The 20674-nt window shown below is 44.0% G+C and overlaps 1 protein-coding gene and 1 long non-coding RNA gene across 5 annotated transcripts in view; one reads left to right on the top strand and one right to left on the bottom strand.

The window, feature by feature from the left end:
- RHOT1 (ras homolog family member T1) overlaps window positions 1–2353 on the top strand; it is a 45021-nt gene extending 42668 nt beyond the window's left edge. For all 4 annotated transcript variants that reach the window (XM_020783566.3, XM_020783580.3, XM_020783588.3 and 1 more), the window contains one exon: window positions 1179–2353. In XM_020783566.3, the coding sequence (XP_020639225.1) occupies window positions 1179–1296 (118 nt within the window). In that variant the 3' untranslated portion in view covers window positions 1297–2353. The remainder of the gene's footprint in view (window positions 1–1178) is intronic.
- A 4138-nt stretch (window positions 2354–6491) lies between these two features.
- The window catches only part of LOC140704629 (uncharacterized), a 30651-nt gene continuing 16468 nt past the window's right edge, over window positions 6492–20674 (bottom strand). The window contains exons 2-3 of the long non-coding RNA XR_012083945.2: window positions 9033–9162; window positions 6492–6977 (exon numbers count right to left, since the gene is read on the bottom strand). This is a non-coding gene — a long non-coding RNA (uncharacterized LOC140704629). The remainder of the gene's footprint in view (window positions 6978–9032; window positions 9163–20674) is intronic.

Raw genomic sequence — 20674 nt, forward strand, 5'->3', positions numbered from 1 at the left:
CTCCTAAGGCCTAGCCAGCATGACCAGTAGTCAGAGGCTATGGAAGCTGTAAACCAAAATATGTAGAGGGCAACAGATACCTTTTTTTCAAATAATATTGGAAATGGCACTACTGAATATGCTGTGAATCAGTTTAAGCATCACGACAACTTTATGTGTAGGCTACCTTCCACATCTGGGTGTTTCATGAGACTGGTGATAATATAGCATTGACTAATTTGCAGGCCTTCCAAAAATTACATTGAACACATGGGATTACCTGCATGGGTCCTCAGATTGTTCGTCAATGTCAAGAAAGAGCTAGGGGCAAAGGAATTAATTAAGGGGATGCTAGAGTCTCTTGGGGAGTTAAAATACTAATGGCCAGTCTGGAGCATGTGTTATTTCAGTATGATAAAGACATTTGTAGTAGCCATTGTACTGTTATCGCTCTTGGGAAAATTACACTTGTCAGTTCTCAATGAAATCGTGTTCCATTGTTTTGAAGAAGTGTCAGCATTTTAGTGCCAGAGAAGCTTAAAAAATTCATTCTGTCCCTTATTCTATCTTCATCACACCTTACTATCACAACCAATCCTTCATATAATTCCATCTCTAGGCCTTAGTGTATCAGTCCCTGCCTGTTTACTTAGGGAAGCCTTTATTTGATGTAGGGCAGTGGTGCCCAATCTTGAATCCCGATATGTTTCTAAACTCCCAGAAATCCTGACCAGCACAGTGGTGGCAAAGGCTTTTGGGGAGTTTTAGTCTAAGAACCTCTGGGGACCACAGGCTGCAAACCACTGGTGTAGGGGAAAGGCCATTTACAGTCTTAATTATATTATTCACAGCTGCAAGCTTGCAAGTATTGCAAACACAAGGCCTCCCCCTCCCCCGCAACATGCAAAAAGTCTGGCCTGATATGGAAATTTGTTGAAACCAACAATTATGCTTCTATAAAGAGTGAAGTTGCAGTTCATTTTAGTTGACATAGTAACCTAGCAGTGTTCTGAACTGCTATAGTGAAAGGATCAATTCCAAAAACAACACCAGAAATACTGCATTTCTATGACTGCCTTAAAACTGATATGTGTAATAAATTCCCAAAAGCAAACTTAAATGTAGTGTGATGTATGTGTTTCCTGTCAACATTTCTACCACTAGATCAGTTAATTTAAAAAAACCTCTTTGTATTGCAGGCATGTGACACAAGCAGACCTCAAGAGCTCTACCTTTTGGCTTCGAGCAAGTTTTGGTGCTACCGTCTTTGCCGTTTTGGGCTTCGCCATGTACAGAGCATTACTAAAACAGCGATGATCTGGAAGAAAGCACGTTTCTTGGGGAGGGGGGTCCTACTGAAAAGGGGGAGGGGGAACTTTTATGTACATTCTAAATCTGCTAGAAATATTTATATATGCGAGTTACTTTATTATTTGTAATTCATGGATAAGATTATTTTAAATGATAGTTCTAAACTTGCAGTATTGCCTAAGCTATGGAAGAGAGGTTTTGCATTACATTGGCTAACATTTATAAGGCTGAAAGGGAATTATTGTAAAATAACTTGTATATATTAAGGTAGCAAGGCGTAGCATCCACAGATGTTATTAGAAATGCCAGCCTTAGGTGTTTCAAATGGAGTGAGAGAGTGCAATTTGACTTTCTTTTTGATAACATAGATTCAAGTCCAGGGTCACCCTTCATTAATTTATTTCACAGGTAACTGCAGTTCTCTTTTTGGAATACAGGCTTTTGAAAGGGCCAGCTCTTCTTTTCCTTAGTAAATGAACTGCTCATTAATTCACCGACCGTATTTTACAGTAGTGTGGCAGATCTGACTGGACTTGGATTCGTTTTTGTTTGTTTGTGTCCTATTGTTTAATGAAATGAGCAACAGGTCAGGGAGGGGAAGGAGAAAGATAGGGTGAGGTTTGTTTTCTTAAACAAAAAGCACATGTTGCCAACAACTTGTCAACATCTGGCAGCCTGTGTGCCATTTTGTGGCTCTCTCATTTTCCATCTGGTGTTTTGTAGCCTTTTCAGATCCAGCGGGCAATCGGTTTGTATATTATAACTGTTTCTGATACACCAAAAACGTCTCTTCCGTCCCCTCACATCTACACTTCTTTCTCCTAAAGCTGTGTATGGGGTAAAACTGAAGTAGTACACAGTGCTTTACTCTACTTGGTAGTAGTCTAGTTGCATGATTTGCACTGCATCCTATACTTGGCTGAAGTCACCTTTGGGTGGCATTTTTATAGCAAAACAAAAAGAGGGCCAAGTAACCGAAATACATGGAAATTCTTCTTGTCACTCCCTATTTTTTTTTTCATCACTGGCCTTTTCAAGTATTTCAATAAATATGTGTACTGTGCTCTGTTTTGAATGTTTGTTCTTGAACTTTTAGAGGCATGATTGTTAAGGGATGCTCAGTGTTAACTACCATTGTGAAAAGCACCATGCAGTCCAGGACACAGGGGTGGGGTGGTTCTGCCTAGCATTGGAAAGAAGGGCCGTCTTGAGTTCTTGAGCCAGTGATACCTTTGCTTCTACTGTTATTGTAACAGTCAACTGCTTGTGCGGTTGTGCTCTTAACAGTTTGTCAATACCTATTTGTGCAAACAGACGCTCCTGTTATAAACTGGGATCTCTGCTTGTGCTATAGCAAGCTGGAGACCCCATGGGAGCTCTGCAAGCAGAGTGTTGCATTCTGCCTGCTCCGAGCAGGATTGGTATTGAGTGAAATAGTTAGAGATGACTAGTGACCTATCAGTGTTTGAGAGCACTGTTGTCCTTGAATTTAAAACTCATGCATCTTAACTGAAATAATTTTGCTGGTGGAGACAGACGTTGGAGCTGATCACAGCAAGGGATGGAGGAGGTGTGTATTGTCACCTGGCACATATGGCCCATCCATGTTTCAAAGAGTCGGCCAAGATCTGTTTCAAGGGCCCTTTTAGGTCTCATGTTATAGTACTGTAATTGGTGTTCAGATTAGATGGTTTATTTATGAAAGCTGCTCTAGCTCAGGTTGGATTTTGTCTTCCCACTCACCAGCTGTTACCTGTGCTGTGAAACTTGGATGCTGGTATTTTGAAAGCAGACAAACCATCCTTTAAGGCTTTAGTTTTACATGGATTTCTAGAATACTACCCTAATTACCAAGAAGATGCTTATTATAGCACCATTCTTTGAAGAACTTGGTTTTGTAGGATGCCAGGGTTCTCCTTCAGTTGTCCTTGACATCTTTTCACTATAACATCATAATAATGATTATGAGTACAAAGTGGATCTGCAAGACTGACTGCAGGATTGGGGGGGTGGCGGTGGCTCATTGAAACAATGGGATTTTGAAAATAAAATATAACAAATTCAAGCAGAGACGATTCTAGCTGGATATCCTGTTTGCAAATTGTTTAGCATTGGACAAAACGAACATGGACGCTCCGTTACACAGAGTAAATTCAGTTTGTGCTTAAATGCACAAAGAAAGAAGTGTAAATGTATATTTAAGTAATTTTTTTTATCTAAGGAGTGAACTGAATCCTGGTGATGGGATGCAGAAAGATATGTCAGTCTGGACCAGGAAAGGAAAAAGGTGAGTTCTGTTCCTCCACTGTGTTCTAGTGTTAATAGATACATTAAATGAAAATCTCAGGCTCAGTGAAAATCTGTAGTCTGATTAATTTGACATTGTTCCCTTGTCATTTTACTAGCCAGTTTCAATATCTCTCCTGTAATATATCACTATGCAACCATGGTAATATAACACAAGAACATTTTTTCATGATACTTGGCCTTAGCGCCATTCATGTCTGACAAGACATTTATGATTATTGTATAAAAATGTGGAAGCTGATTGTAGATTTATTTTAAAAATATTTATAGCCTGCTCTGTATCTCAGGGCAGGTTACAGAGCTGTATAAAACAATTTAAAAACATAAGATGATAAAAAATTATAATCAAATAGCTTAAAACACAAAATTAGACAATTTACACTATATCACAGAAGTGAGTACACCCCCTCACATTTCATAAATATTTGAGTATCTTTTCATGTGACAACACTGACGAAATGACACTTGGCTACAATGTAAGGCAGTTAGTATACAGCTTGTATAACTGTAAATGTGCTGTCCCCTCAAAATAACACAACACACAGCCATTCCAGTGGACCCTCAACTTACAGAATTAATCCATATTGGAATGGTAGCTGCAGATCGAAAAGTCCATAGGTCGAGGGTCAATTTCCCATAGGAATGCACTGAAAACCATTTAATCCGTTCCAGCTAAAGAAAAAAAAACAGGCTTCCAAAACTGCACCCGCTGCCCTCTGCCTTCTGTCCCTGCTGCCCTCTGCTTCCCGTCCCTGCGGAGACAGGAGGCAGAGGGCAGCAGGTGCAGCTTTGGAAGCTGAAAGCCGCTCCACTGCCGGCTTTTGGCTTCCCAGGCTTTAAAATCCCCTCCGCTGCGGTTTTGAAGCCGAAAGCCGGCGGCGGGTGCGGAGCGGCTTTCGGCTTCTCGGGCTTCAAAACCTCTTCCACTGCTGGCTGTCTCCCATCCCCGTTGTCATGCCACCACAGGGACAGGAGGCAGAGGGCTACGGGGATGGAAGACAAGAGGGCAGCGGAGGGGTTTTGATGCCCGGGAAGCAGAAAGTAGGGACAGGAGGCAGAGGGCTACAGGGATGGGAGACAGAGGGCAGCGGAGGGTTTGGAAGCCCAGGAAGCCGAAAGCTGGCAACGGGCGCAGAGCGGCTTCCAAAGCTGCCCCCACTACCTTCTGCCCCCGCGGGGACAGGAGGCAGAGGGCAGCGGGGGTGGCTTTGAATTTCCCACCCTTTCTCCTGCCTTTTGTAGGTTGAAGCTCCGGCTGCAAGCCAAACCAAAATTCTGTGGCCGGAGCTTTTCGTACCTCTAAATTTTCGTAAGTAGGGACCTTTGTAAGTCAAGGGTCCACTGTAATGTCTAAACCACTGGCAACAAGAGTGAGTCCACCCCTAAGTAACAATGTCCAGATTAGGCCCAAGTAGCTCTTTTCCCTCCCTGGTGTAATGTCACAAGTCTCAGGTGTGAAGGGGAAACAGGGGTTACCGCTCTTGCTCTCTCGGACTGGTCACTGGAAGTTCCACATGGCACCTCATGGTAATGAACTATTTGAGGATCTGAAAAAACAAATTGTTGCTCTATATAAAGATGATCTAGGCCAGTGGAGGCAAACCTTTTTTGGCTCGAGTGCCCAAAATGAGGGGGTGGGGAAGAAACCAGTGGCTGCTGTGCTGCCCGGAAGACCAGAACCAGAACAGTAAGTGGCAGTTTCAGGGGGAATCATGGGGACGGACAGGAAGTTAAAGGACCCAGAACAGGAAGAGAAAGGGGGAATCCCAGGTGCAGCCACTTCAAAAGGTTTGTTGCGTGCCAGAAGAAAGGGCTTTGCATGCCAGCTGTGGCACGCGTGCCATAGGTTCGCCATCACTGGTCCAGGCTATAAGAAGATTCCAAAACCCTGAAACTAAGCTGCAGCATGGAGGCCAAGACTATACAGCGTTTTAACAGGACAGAGGTTCCACTCAGAACAGCCTGGCCATGCTCAACCAAAGGAGTTCCTGTGCTCAGCATCATATCCAGAGGTTGGCTTTGGGAAGTATATGTATGAGTGCTGCCAGCATTGTTGCAGAGGTTGAAAGGGGGGTTGTCAGCCTGTCAATGCTCAGACCATACGCTGCACACTGCATCAAATTGGTCTCCAGGGCCATCGTCCCAGAAGGAAGCCTCTTCTAAAGATGATGCACAAGAAAGCCTGTATACGGTTTGCTGCAGACAAGCAGACTAAGGACATGGATTTCTGGAACCATGTCCTGTGGTCCAGTGAGACCAAGATAAACTTATTTGGTTCAGATGGTGTCAAGCGTGTGTGGCGACAACCAGATGAGTACAAAGACAAGTGTGTCGTACCTACAGTCAAGCATGGTGGTGTCATAGTCTGGGGCTGCATGAGTGTTGCTGGCACTGGGGAGCTACAGTTCATTAAGGGAACATGAATGCCAACATGTACTGTGACATACTGAAGCAGAGCATGATCCCCTCTCTTTGGAGACTGGGCCACAGGACAGTATTCCAACATGATAACGACCCCAAACACACCTCCAAAATGACCACTGCCTTGCTAAAAAAAAACTGAGGGTAAAGGTGATGGACTGGCCAAGCATGTCTCCAGACCTAAACCCTATTGAGCATCTGTGCGGCATCCAGAAATGGAAGGTGGAGGTGTACAAGTTCTTCGTGGTCTCTGTGAATGCACACAGATGGGTTATTCTGCACCTGCGCAGGACCTCTTGGAAGTTTCTAGAGCTTAAAGACGTGATTAGTAGAGCATTCCCCTGTGGAGCACATGCTCCACCCGCCTGAAGTCCCCTCAGTTCCTTTTAGCCACCTATTAGGTCAGACCTATCTCGATGACTAGAGCAACAACTTTTGATAGCGATCAATTCTTCTCTTTCTTCCTTTTAGGCTTTTCTTTCTTTGGTGTTTCCCTGTGAGTCATTTTTGCATTGGACTCTTTTCCCCCTTGCTTTCGTTTTCTTCCATTTCTCCCCTCCCATGCTTTCCCGCTTTTCTTTTATGCCCCCATGGCCTTTTTAAGCGTTGCGTTGCATGTGCAAATAAGATTTTGTTCTCCGATGGCCGCAACTGCTGTCTTTTTTGTTTAGGGGAACAGCATCAAACTCAATCCTGCCCGGAGTGTAAAATTCCCACTAAAACTGCCCTTAAACTCCGTCTTCAACATCTCTGCTCTTTCCTGTAGGAGAAATCCCTTCAACCCCCCTCTGCCCCCATGGACCCTACCTCGGCTCCCGTTCCTCAGCAGGAATCATCTTGCCCCATCTTGAACCCGCCCACTCTGTCTCCCAAACCAACAAACCAATCTAAATTGTCCTCGAGGCTGAAGTCGACATCGACATCAAGGCCCTCTTCGACACGAGTACATGGCCAATCATCTAAAAGAAAGAAAGAAAGACAAATTTAGATCAAAGAAAACTAAAAAAACCAGCTAAGCCTACCCAATTATCTCAGCCTCCACCAGATCTTCCATCACCGATCCTGAAGGAACCTTCAAGGGAGGCTCCCAACTCTTTGTTGGAGGTGGAGGACCCAAACCCCTACCTCCTGGCCAGGCTCTGGTGTCCATGGTGAGCCTGTTGCCTAGCCTTGGCCCTTCGGTGGCTGATGTTCTCTCCACCAAGGCCCATTCTAGCCCTGCATTTTCAGGGCAGGCGGCTATGATTCCACTATGTAACTCGGAGTCTTCTCTACACCAGTCTCCTCCGTGACTGGCCATCTCTCTCCAGACTGCCAAGATCCTCCATATCGGGAGCTATACTATCTAGAGGAGCTTTCTCGATATCACTTCCAGCCAGAGTATCAAGATCCTTATTATGGATTATGACCAGTATCGGCATCACATCCTGTGACGCCACTTGTATTCCTTGACATCTTTCTTCATGCAAACAGCAAACTATTAGGCTGCTATGGATGCCTATCATAGGCAACTTTGGAATAAGGTCCTCCCAACTCTACAGGCTGCCCCAGAGGACTCTAGAGATGGAGCTCTTAATATTAATCTGAAAGCCTCCACCCTCGCAAAACAACAGCGGATAGCTGTTCGCCACTCTGCAGATGCTGCTTCCAAGGCTATGGCAACTGCAATCACTCTTCGACATCATGCCTGGCTTTGTTCTGATGGCATCACGGATGACACCAGATCTCGTATTGAAGACCTCCCCTTTGATGGAGCAGGTCTACTCAGTGAAAAAACCAATGAGGTAATGGACAACCTCCACAAGATTAGAAAGATGGCTAAATCTTATTCTACTCAGCAGCCCTATCAATATCAGTGCCGCCAATGGAGTTGACCCTCCTTTTTCCACCAACTGTATCACCAACAACAATACCATCCATATAAGCCTCAAACTTCAGATAGGCCGTTTGCACGACCTTCTACTTCCACATCCTCCACTTTCCAACCACAGCTTCAGATTCAATGTCACCAACCTTTTCGCTGTCCTCACGAAAAAAACAAGCAATACCTTTGACTCCCTTCGGCCTGAGGTGACCGTTCACTCTTTGTTTCATATTCGCCTCCGCCCTTTCTTCTGTTCTTGGTCTTGCATCATAAACAGCCATTGGGTGCTCTCTATCATCCATCATGGCTATCTCCTCGAGTTCATAGAACTTCTGTCCACTGGACACGTCAAACACACTCCATACTCCCCTGTTCTTCATGAAGAAATCACAGTTCTTCAAAAACAGGCTATCCTCAGAGTACCCATGCATGATCTTCACACCGGTTTCTATTCCCGATACTTCACAGTTCCAAAGTGAGACGGAGGCCTCCGTCGCATCCTCGATCTCAGACATCTCAATGTTTACATTCAGCCAAAATGCTTCGGTCTGGTCATGCTCAATACTGTCACCCCACTCCTTTCACCAGGAGACTGGTTTGTGGTCATATTTTCATGTTTCCATGCATCCACGTCACCAGAGATACAGTACCTCTGTTTTTGTTTCGAGTGCACCGCATACCAGTTTTGTTCCCTCCTCGGACCTTCACGAAATGCCTCGCTCCGGTAGCAGCACATCTCCGCCTTCACGGCATAACTGTCCTTCCATACATCGATGACTGGCTGATCGTCTCAAAATCATATCAAGACGCTCGGGCTCAAGGTCAACCTCACCAAATCTCAGCTAGAACCCTCCCAAACTGGGGATTACATTGGGGCTGGCCTAGACTCATCCATAGCCAGAGCCTTCCTTCCCTGCGAGAAGGTAGTCAAACTAAAATCTGCAATCAGGCCCTTCTGTCCCTTTGCATTGGTTTTGATGTACCAAGCTGAACACCTACTTGGTCTTATGGCCTCGATGACTTGTGTCATCCAGCATGCCAGGCTCAAAATGAGATGCCTCCAGGACTGGTACCTTTCTCTATTTGACCCCATGATCGACACCCCCTCCAAGATGTTGAATGTCTCTCCCGAGTTAGCTCACAAACTTACCTAGTGGACCTTTCTCCCACACCTCATGAGTGGCCGTCTATTTGCCCCGCTCCAGCTCACAATACAGGTGACTACTGATGCCAGCCCCACAGAATGAGGCGCTCACTGCCAGGGACGCAAAATCCATGCCCTATGGTCAAAAAGAGAAAAGGAGTTACATATCAACCATCTCAAACTACTTGCCATTATCAAGGCCTTTCGTGCCTTCCATCCTCTTGGCCACGGACAATATGACTGCTCTATACTACATAAACAAACAAGGAGGCACTCCCTTTCCCTCGTGAACTTAGCAGTTCACCTCTGGGAGTGGTGTTACACTCATCACATCTTCCCAATTGCTGTACACATTGCTACTCAGGACAATACCATAGCAGATTACTTAAGCTGCCTCTCTACTCGGAGCCACGAATGGGTTTTAGACAAGGTTTTTTTTCCCCAACTTTGCCAATGTTGGGACACCCCTACCTTAGACATATTTGACACACAAAGAAACACCAAATGCACCCAATTCCTTTCCAGAGGAAGAGGCATAAACTCTCTGGGGAGATTCATTCAAGGTTGACTGGGACTCTGATCTTCTTTACCTTTTTCCCTCCATTCCTCTCATCCAGAGAACAGTAATCAGGCTCCAACAGTTTCACTCCAACGACATCCTAATAGCCCCATGGTGGCTGTGCCAACCCTGGTTCACCCACCTGAGAGCAATGTCGAAAGACCTCTTTCGCCTCCCTCGCATCTCACAGCTCCTGACTCTGGACAACAGCACAGTTTATCACCCAGACCTAGAGTCCCTCAATCTCACAGCGTGGAGGATTCACCTTCAATAACAGCTGTCCTAGACAAGGCCAGGAAACCCTCCACTCAACTTCTGTACCACTACAAATGGAAGCCTTTTTCTTCCTTCGCTTCTACTAATGGACTTTCTACGACACCTGTTGCCCTCAAGACGCTCCTTACCTTTGTGCTCCACCTCTTTCATCTTGGTCTATCACACTCTATCCTTAAAGTATGTATCTCTGCCACCATAGCACATCAACCACCAAATTCTGTCTCGGCTCGACTTTTCACCCATCCAACTTTAATGAAATTCCTTAAGGGTCTTTACAACATTTGTCCTCCTCAACGACTGCCTCTTCCACAATGGTCTTTGCAAATGGTTCTCCACGCTCTTACTCATCCTCCCTTTGAACTTCTAGCCACTACTAATTTTAAACTTTTGTCACTCAAAACCATTTTTCTCATGTGCCAGGAGAGTTAGTTCTCAGAAATGCTGCTCCGTACCTACAGTTCCACCTGGACAAGGTTACCCTATATCCAGATGTCTCCTTTTTGCCTAAGGTCGTATCCAAATTCCATCTCAACCAACCTCTCATACTCCCTACATTCTTCCCTTCTCCAACATCACATTTAGAGCCCATGCTCCATACTCTCGATGTCTGACGCTCTCTTGCCTTCTGTTTCAAGAATAAGGGCTTTCAGAAAATCTCCTTGCCTTTTTTGTCTGCCACTATGGTCCAGCTTTGGCACAAACTTTGTTTAAATTGATAGTTGAAGCAATTACTCTGTCCTATGAACTAGCAGGAAAACCACCTCCGGAGACTATTAAAGCCTATTCCACCAGGGCTGTCTCTACTTCCACCGCCTTTCTTCATGGTGTTGATGCCCATAGCATCTGTAGAGCGACTACCTGGTCTACCCCCTCAACATTTGTGTCTCACTATTGGCTAGATGTCAGAGCAAAGAATTAAGCTGGTTTCAACAGAGTTGTTCTTACCTCCTTTTTACCGTGACGTCCCACCTACCGGTAAGTGAGCTTGCTAGTCACCCATTTGTGTGTTTTCACAGAGACCATGAAGAGAGATTAGTTACCTGTAACCATGGTTCTTTGAGTGGTCTTCTGTGAATCCACACATTCCGCCCATCCTCCCCTCTGTCCATCACGTTGTCATTTCTATTTAACTTTCTGACAGAGGAGGACTTTTTGGGAACTGAAGGGACTTCAGGTGGGCAGAGCATGTGCTCCACAGGGAAACACCCCACTAATCACATGTCTTTAAGCTCTAGAAGCTTCTGAGAGGGCCTGCGCAGGCGCAGAATAACCCATTTGTGTGGATTCACAGAAGATCACTTGAAGAACCATGGTTACAGGTAAGTAACCTCTCTGTCTCTAACATCCACCGGCTCTGTGATGTTGTCATGGAGGAGTGGAGGAGGACTCCAGTGGCAACCTGTGAAACTTTGGTGAACTCTATGCCCAAGAGGGTTAAGGCAGTGCTGGAAAATAATGGTGGCCACGCAAACTATTGACATTTTGTGCCCAATTTGGACATTGTCACTTAGGGGTGTACTCACTTTTGTTGCCAGTGGTTTAGTCATTAATGGCTGTGTGTGGCGTTATTTTGAAGGGACAGCACATTTATACTGTTATACAAGCTGTATGCTTACTGCTTTACATTGTAGCCAAGTGGCATTTCTTCAGTGTTGTCACACGAAAAGATATACTCAAATATGAAATGTGAGGGGGTGTACTCCTGTGATATACTGTAAATCTCTTGCATTAAAACCAGTGCATGTCATGATCCTCAGCCCCCAAGGCTCTAATAAATATGTTTTGACTTGACACTTAAATGATGCCAAATTTGGCACCAATTGAGCATCCAAGGGGTGGGCATTCTCCAGTTGGGGTTCTACAGAGAAAAAAATCCCCTGCTCCATGTCTCCACATAATGAACTGTTCTCTAGCGGGGCATGGAGGAGGGTCTCAGCAGTATATCTTAGTGGTCAGGTAGGTTGGGGGGGGGCAATGCTTTTGCTAGATCTAGGGGATAGCGGTAAGGACGCAGCTCTTTGGATAAATTGGAATGTATCAGGTATCCTGGTTTTTTTCACCTTAAAAGAAAAGCTACCAACCTTTTCTCTTACCTCTTTGCTTTAAAATGCCTAGTTTTGTATGCTGTATGCTGACTGACGTTACTCTCAACAAGAATTACAAGAGGATGCAGATTGCCATGGCAATGCATGAAAATAGCTTCTCATATCACCTGACTGCTATATCTGGCTTTGGCAACAGGGAATGTGGTGGCTGATCAGAAAGGCTGTGACGGAATTGGCCAAAACTTAGCAAAGAGTCTAAAAAGATTTGTTTCCATAACTAGCTGTCATTCAGTATAGGCCTCCAGGCACCGGTTATGTCAGAGCTTTGTACAATCTTTCCCAATTGCCCTGACTCTGAAGACTGTTGCCCAGGCACATTAAAGCACCTAGGGTGAAACCTGGAATTGAACAACATGAATAGGCTTTACTCCCGGAGGTGCCTTTAAGTGTAGCCAGGAACTTGCAACGGTTTACACAGTTCTTTTCTTTTCCACATACTCCATGGATGTACCCATCTGCTGTGCAACCTCTTCCATTTTGTGTTTCTCTTCTCTTGTCCAGAGATGATACATGCACTGTGATTTTAATCCTGCTAGTGGCGCTGTGTTCCCCTCTAAAAGACAAGGAGCCCCCACCCCCGGGTCTTTCACTGCATGTGATGACTTTAATCAGTGTTTTGCCTTCGAAGTTCTCACATAACCTCTGTTCTAAGGATGAAAACCTTCACCTCTAAAAGTGGGAGACATATCACTCTGAACTGGGATAGAATTGTCCATATTGGGGTCCCTTGATATATTCCCAGAAGCTTCTGTTAGTTCAAGAAGCAATGACCTGCCTTTTCAGGTGTTTGCACTAGTTTGTGGCTGCTTTCCAGAGTGGCTGCTTTCCAATCTGTGTAGCCCTTAATGGTTTGAGCTGTAACTTCCCCGAAAAAGATTGCCAGTTTGTTTATAGTCATGACCTTCCGATGCCATTTAGTTCTCTGCCATTCACTTTTATATAGAAGATTCAGAAGGCATTCAAATTTCCTTCCCTTAGAAAACCATCTGAGTTCTAGCGTGAATACTTTATAGGAAACGTGTATTTTAGCTTCACACTCAACAACCAGTGGATAAGCATCTGAGCACAGTAACTTTACTTCTACATAAAATAAAATAACACTTTTTCTGGATGTCTGCTATATTGTGCCGCAGAATTCCTGGTTCATATCTACCTAGCCTTTGTGATTGCCTGAAAATAACAAGATAGAAAGGTGTTTGGTTCTGTTGTATGTAAGCAACTCTTACCAAGCAGCCAAGTTCTTAATCTCAAAAATGTGTCTACAGAATGGACACTCCCCAAACGCCAGTTAAAAATGAAGAGCGGATCTGTAAAACAAATAACAGGTATAAAGCTTGTGCTGAGGAGGGTTTTTTGTTTGTTTTGTTATTCTTACAAAAATCATGTAGTGATGGTCAGTTGCCCCTAGATGGCAGAGCAGTTTCACAGACTTTCCTAGCGATTTCAGTTGCGGTCTTGGCCTATGAGTTTGTGCTATATAGTGCTTGCAGAGGCAGGTTTAATTGTTTATTCCAGTTTCCTGAAATAATTCTATGCACTTTTGTGCGTTTTCACTTCTCCTTCCACTTTTCTTTTCTGAGGGAACCAAACTTTGCAAAAGCGGCAGGCTTATTTTTCTCTGGGTGATTTCATCACACATATCAAACAGAACTCCGTTTCTGGTCACATCACAGGCAGAAGAATGATTCCTTGGGGCACATGACACTGTACATTTTCTATAACAGACTTAAAGGGCTATCTGTATTTCATTCTTTCCTTCTGTCCTGCCTCTGATGAAGACAGAGACTGACAGTTTGTGGACTCCCAGATGTTTTTGAATCATAACGCTCATCAGCCCTAACCAGCTTTAACCAGGGATCGATGGATGGAGTTGCAGTTCAGCAGAGACATGCCTCTGAGCACCCTGTGTTTTGGAGGCCGTTCAGACCACAGTAAGGCACAAGCAAAGGATGGGAATCCATGATGAAGCAGCAAGTGGTTCTAAATGATGTGCCAGAGAGTCATGCTTGTATACATATAAAACTGCCTCTGGAAACCCAAGAATATTAAAATGTGTTTGACGTTTGGCAAGATTATGTCCTTCTGCTTCGATGTTTAGAATTATACATTTTCTGTCTGCTCCTCCTCTTGTGCTTGGATTATACCGTGTACTCCCCAGTCAGGACATAACGATATTTTCCCTAACTGGATTTCGGGAGTGTTTGGAAATTTGAATATTCAATGCCATTTTCATTACTGTCCTGATTTATAGCTCATTTAACTGTATTGCAAATTGTTGCAGGCGTGTGTGTGTGTGTGTGCGCGCGCAAACTAAAGTCTGCTAGATTGGTCCCCTTTCTCACACACTCATGCAGATCTCACCAATCAAAAGACAGAGCTATATTAAAGTGGTGTCACACTGCACTGAATTATTGTTTCTAAAAGTTATGCTGCATAGCTTTCCCACCCCCACCCCAGCTCTTTGCAGTTGACATCTCAATTAACGAGGCTCCTTGAAGGAGGGTGGAAAATTAATTTTGGAACTCAAAGCAGAGAATGAGAAGAGGAAGATAATTCGCAATAACAAGCTGTCCTTCAAAAGGAAAAAAAAAGACACTAGCCAGTTAAGCTTTCCTTAGGATTTGGATTACTGTCATATGAACAGGACTTGGGAAAACAGCTCAAGGCCACTGAAGTAGGTAGGAATCTGTGTTAGTTCCATAAGAAGGAAATCCTAGAAGTAACTATTTTGTAGGCAAATCTAATAAAACTCTGCATTGCAGCTTCCCACCCAGCTTAACCTTGTTAAAAGCATGTTTTTGAGGAGATGCTGTCCAGTTCCTGACTTACTTTTTCTTGAAATGGAATAATTTACAACCAGGATGTGTAATTACAACCCCCAGTGGCACCCAGATCAGTATGTCCCATCAGCCTAAACTAGTCAATGAGGAAGGATTATGAAAGCTGTGGGCCAAAACTATATGGCAGGCTACAGTTACTCACCTTACTTGCTAGATAACCAGTAACCAGCCCAGTTTACCTGTACACTTTAGATGTAAAAAAGGTAAAGGTTCCCCTTGACAATTTTTGTCCAGTCGTGTCCGACTCTAGGGGGCGGCGCTCATCCCGCTCTTCATGCCATAGAGCCAGCGTTTTGTCCGAAGACAATCTTTCCGTGGTCACATGGCCAGTGTGATTTAGACACGGAACGCTGTTTACCTTCCCACCCAGGTGGTCCCTATTTATCTACTTGCATTTGCATGCTTTCGAACTGCTAGGTTGGCGGGAGCTGGGACAAGCGACGGGTGCTCATTCCGTTGCGTGGATTCGATCTTACGACTGCCGGATCTTCTGACCCTGCAGCACAGGCTTCTGCAGTTTAGTAGGTGAAAGCAAATATGCCTGCCCTGCCTCAGCACTGGCCAGGCTGGATGGAGTTAATGGAAAACTGAAGTTCAAAAAATCTGCAAGTCCACAGGTCCCACAGCTCTGGCTTACAGGCTGAAGCACATTTACAGGGACAGATTTTACCCATCCCCCTATCCAAAAATCTGCTGTATGCCACACAAATTGATTGACTGTTGGCGCAGTCCTGCATTGCCATCATTAATCATGGTTTTCTCTCCCTGCATATTTAGAAGTTCTTTTCTACCTGTGAAAGTGGCCTACCTCGTTGTATGCCTCCACTTAACATTCTTTTCATTACACTTGTCTTTAATCCATTAATTCCAGGGAATCTATTTATTGAGTCCTTGGACTCTCTATTTATTTATAGCCCTCCCCCTTCTTCTAGCCTCCTCAGCTCTTCCTGTGTCCACCATCCTCCAAATCACAGAAGATACCTAATATTCACTTTCAGCTACTTATGTTGTTCCGTGGGTAGTCCCCAAAGTGAGGCTTCTGGACCCCACTGTTTTGTCTCCCTTGTTTGGAGAGTTTCACTGTAACTGCAGTGAAGCCGTATGTTAAGATTTGTGGGGAAGAAGATGTTCTAGCCATGACGTGTGTATGCTCTAATGGAGCAGTTGTGAAGGATTTCCATCTGCTCTCAGCATTAGGAAGTGCAGAGTTCTGAAAAAGCAGGGGTTGATACCTGTATAACCTCCTATAGGCAACAAACATCAATACCACTACTTTCACAGGTGGATAAAGAGACCAGTTACTGGGGTGAAATACTGCAGACTCTCACATTTATTTAACTTTATTAAAAATATTTCTATCCAGCCTTTCTCCCCAAAAGGACCCATGTAATGTAATCTGTGTCAAGTCTGCTTGTGGTTCCAGATGGGATTCTGGCCAAATCTGACATCAACATTGGTGGCAAGGGGGCCTTTTCAGATTTTTTTATTTTTTAATTCTAAGGAAAGCAGTGGGGTGGGAGCATGCTTCCAAGATGTAGAGCTGTACATGTATAGACTCAGACTGGTGGAGTCCACCCACCTCCTACTTTAAACAAACAAAACTCCCATCACATGGGAAATGGAAGTGCAGCTAATGTGACCATAACAACTGAGAACTCTCATTCACTGCAGTTAATTTGCACATGTAAAGGGGCAGTAATGAATTCCTATTTTGCCTTTTCCTATAATGTCATCTGCTTTTCTCTTAATCTCTATGGTACTGCACTGGAGTTTGTTAATTTCATAATCTTCGTTTCCTGGTATTATAGTGCAATTCTGTAGCGTGCTTTCCTCTTAATCTGTATATTTCAGTGCATTCGTAAAAACTTTTTTAAAACTACATTTTTAAAAAAACTTTTTAAAAAACACCTCTTTCTTTCAAAATACAAGCAAATCCGCCCTCTCCATTTGCTGCAAGAGTCAGTGAGTATCCTTGCCTTTACTGTGAGACAATCTTCTTTAATCTGATATGTTGGACTACAACCCCCATTATCCCCTGGAAGCAGCTGCAGTCGAACAAATCTGGGTTAGCAGGAGGTTAAATAGTGATTAGCTCAGAGTGGGGAAGAGTTGTATATCCAAAGCAAGCAAGTGATTAGCAGCAAGAGGCTGGTCAGTAGACACTAAATAATAACATGGCATCCGGCTACAACTGCACTGGGGTGATGCGAGTAAATCTGCAGGGTTGCCATGTGCCCCCTGCATCCAGAGTTCCAAGCACAGGAATACCTATAAACTGCCACTGCACTGGGTCATCTGTGGAAATGGATGCAGAAACCATCAGAGCAAAACAGGCTCCATGTATGTTATGATGCCTCCCTCCTTGAGAAAGTTCAGCGTCTGGGGTACAGGAGTATTTCTGCCAACCAGCTAGATTAAACAACTACTGTACTGGATGCAGTACCAGTGTAAGAGGGCCACTGTACTACAAGCAGTGTGTGTGAATTGAGGTAATCATGCCTCTTTTAATATGGCTAGCTTCCTGGCATAAATGGAAGTGTTTGTGAGAATCTTTAGTAAAATGAAAAAGCCCATTATCCTCCCCCCCCCCCCAGGATGTCAAACAGTGAGGTGGTGCTAGAGAAGGACGAACATTTAACCAAGCTTGACTGTGGAACCCCAGAAAGGCTCTCCTGTGTCTAAAGTAACAGTGCAAAAATTCCTGTGACTTCCAGCCTTTTAAATCAGGGTAAACAGCTCCAGCCCTCCAGACATTCTGCAAAGCTCAACCCTAAATGGTAGGGGTTGATGATAGTTGCAGTGCAAAAACATGGGAGGGCTGTAGTTACCTGCTTTCGAAAGGGTGCTTCAGAGGGGGGGGGGTCTTTGCTGGCTACATACAGCCTTTTGATTAAATTAAAAAGGGAAATCTCTCCCAAAGCTCTTACAATCAGTCCAGTGCAAGGGGAAGTGGAACACAAAGGGGATTAGAAAACATTTTTTTTAAAAAAATCTATGTGAAACTGAAATCATGCTTTGATGGCTAGCCTTAGATCACTCACTATACACTTCTGAGAAAAACCAGGCAAATGCTTCATCCTTAACACAAGCGAATAAATGAACAACAAAGTGTGAAAGGATGGTTACAATAGTACTGGGAATATTGCAAGAAGGTTGGGTAAGCGTGACTTTTTAGTGCTAGTCTGGGAAAGGTAGTAACACAGAAATGCATTGCTGATACAATGATTACACTCTGATCCTGCACATCCCAGGACAGACCCATTTAGTGACGGATGTGCTGACTTATTTTGGCTTCTTTCTCATACTGTCACCCTCCCAGAATCTTGGTTGATTCATGTTGTCTATGGAAAGGTTTTTTTCCCCTTCCCCTTCTCCCAGAAAGCTGACAAATGGCAAGTATGACGCCCTAGATCAAACTCAAGAAAACTTTGGGATCAACTCTGAAGGGAGAAGAACTGACACAAGCCAACCTGAAATGTTTCTGTAACATTCCTTCCACCTACATGGCATGCTGGTACTAAACAGGAAAATCTGGGTAATATATCCAGAGAATAAAACCAAGTTAACACAAAAATAGGTTTGCACCTTTCTGATCAGTTTCATTTGCCTCAACCGAGCATGGAGTGCATATGCAAACATGCATAGCTAAGATTTTCACATTTATGCAGTTTTTTGAAATATGCCAAATCTACACCAGAGGTAAAGGAATACCTGCTGATCACGTTCCAGATATTGAGGCATATAGTATAGTAAATGTGTGCTTATGCACAGGCAATTGTAAGTGAACACAGTGCAACACTATGACTCGTATAACTGTGCAACAAAATTACACCCTTTGTAGATTAATACATAGTACTCCTTTTCTAATATACTGTAAAGGGATGAGACATTGCACTTATCTGTATATGTCAATTTATTTGACATAGTATAACACACAATTGAGAAATTGCTGCTCATTTACACAAGGGGACCAGACGTTCACCATTTGTTGAATAATATGCATGGCTGTCATTTTCACATATGTGAAGTGTATGGCATTGTGCACATGTGCATCAAAGCACTGTGATGGCTGTTTTCATATGGTTCATTGAGGGCCACTATTACTGGACTTTTACTATAACATAAAATTCATTGGCTATCTGCATATAATTGCTAATTCCTAATATATATGGTTATACTTCAAAGCTGTAATGAGTGATATCTCCATACAAAACACCCCAACCCAGCCATGTTATTTTGGCAGCCGAGGCAGGAAATCCCACAAACCCCTCTGTCACCCTTGGCTGTGAAAATACATCCAAAATAAATCAGCTCACTCACAATTTGCTGCTCTTTCATGAGCATGGAAAACCACCCCAAAGCAGTGGCTCCATTCAGGACGAACGTTAAGTTTGTATTGTTGTGGGCATCCCTCACGCCCCTTGCACAGAGCCTCGTGTCAGGAGAGTAAAAGATATACAGTATAACTCATCTCCAGCTAAAAACACATCGTAACTAAACCCGTTCCCTGAAAAGACAACCAGCGTGCTGAAGTGGATAGAGTGTTGCCTTAAGATTCAGGAGACCTGGTTTCAAATCCCACTTGGTTGCAGAAACTTACTGCAAGGAAGATGGCAATGGTAAACCACTCCTTTAACATCTCACATACTTGAAAACCCTATTAGGCTTGCCATAGAGCAGGAGCAACCTGATGGCATGTAAGAACAACAATATTAGCTGAAAAGGCCCCCCTGGTGAGAGAGCTCTTACATGTTTATGAAAGATGGCTCAAGAGTTGGCTGGGTGAAACACTTGGACAGAGCTGGCTCAAGCAACTGAGGCAGTCGTCTCTGCATCACACCCTCACCTCTGTAAAAACATAATAATAAGCAGCTGCAGATCTCAGAAATACTGTAACATAATCAGAGCTACAAAAAACTGCAGTATTAGGAACAGCATACATATTGCATCAATATTTAACAGATACTTAGGTTTTTGGTTAAAACTTGTATCTGTTATATAATATCAATGTTTTTATAATTTTGATTGACTGTTATTTTATCATCATCTAGACATATGAAACTTGGCACCTGTACTGAGAGAACTGTAAAGGTAAATGCCTTAGGTTTATTTTGTTTTTTCAAAATGTATTAATTAATTTTAATACTGTATAATAATACAACTGCAGAGCTGGAAGGGATCCTAGGAACCATCAAATCCACCCCCTGTGAAGGAGGCTCAGCGAGGAACTGAACCTCCCAACCACTGGCCCCACAGCCAGATGCTTAAGCCAGTGAGCTATCCACTGGGCATTGACATCAGTGTTTGAAACCTGCACAACTGTTTTCACTATTCAGCACATGGCACTGCAGTTTCAGGCTGGGGAAGGTTGTTAAAGGGGTAGAACTATATGGCTGTCTCTTGATTCCGCTCCGTGGAAATCCTCCTGGGGAGGGAAACTGGGGTCCTCCGGTTGTGATTGGGGCTCTACTCCCTTCACAGTTCCACCCAGCATGGCCAATGGTTTCAGATGATGGGAATCTGGGTTCAAGAACCTCTGGGCCCCCAGATGTTGTTGGACTCTCAACCTGAAGCAGCTGCAGTTAGTCCCACGATGAGAGACTGTTTTAAAAGAAAGGCGTCCCATGTCAGAAAAAGATCAGACAATTTAGTGGGCTCGCTACCCACTGCCAGTCCCAGCATGCTATGTACCAGAGGAGGTGCGGAACATTCCTCTCTGGAACTATAAGTAACCATGTTGGCAGGAGTATTCCAAGAACATTAATCACAAGAAAGGAACCTTTCCCACTTCTGTGATGCCCCTGAGGGCAGCACTGGGCCAAATGAAGGCAATCTTTCATGATCTGTCTAGGAAGCACGCAGAGATGC

The sequence above is a fragment of the Pogona vitticeps genome, chromosome 2 (assembly GCF_051106095.1).
Source record: "Pogona vitticeps strain Pit_001003342236 chromosome 2, PviZW2.1, whole genome shotgun sequence".
Taxonomy (NCBI): domain Eukaryota; kingdom Metazoa; phylum Chordata; class Lepidosauria; order Squamata; family Agamidae; genus Pogona; species Pogona vitticeps.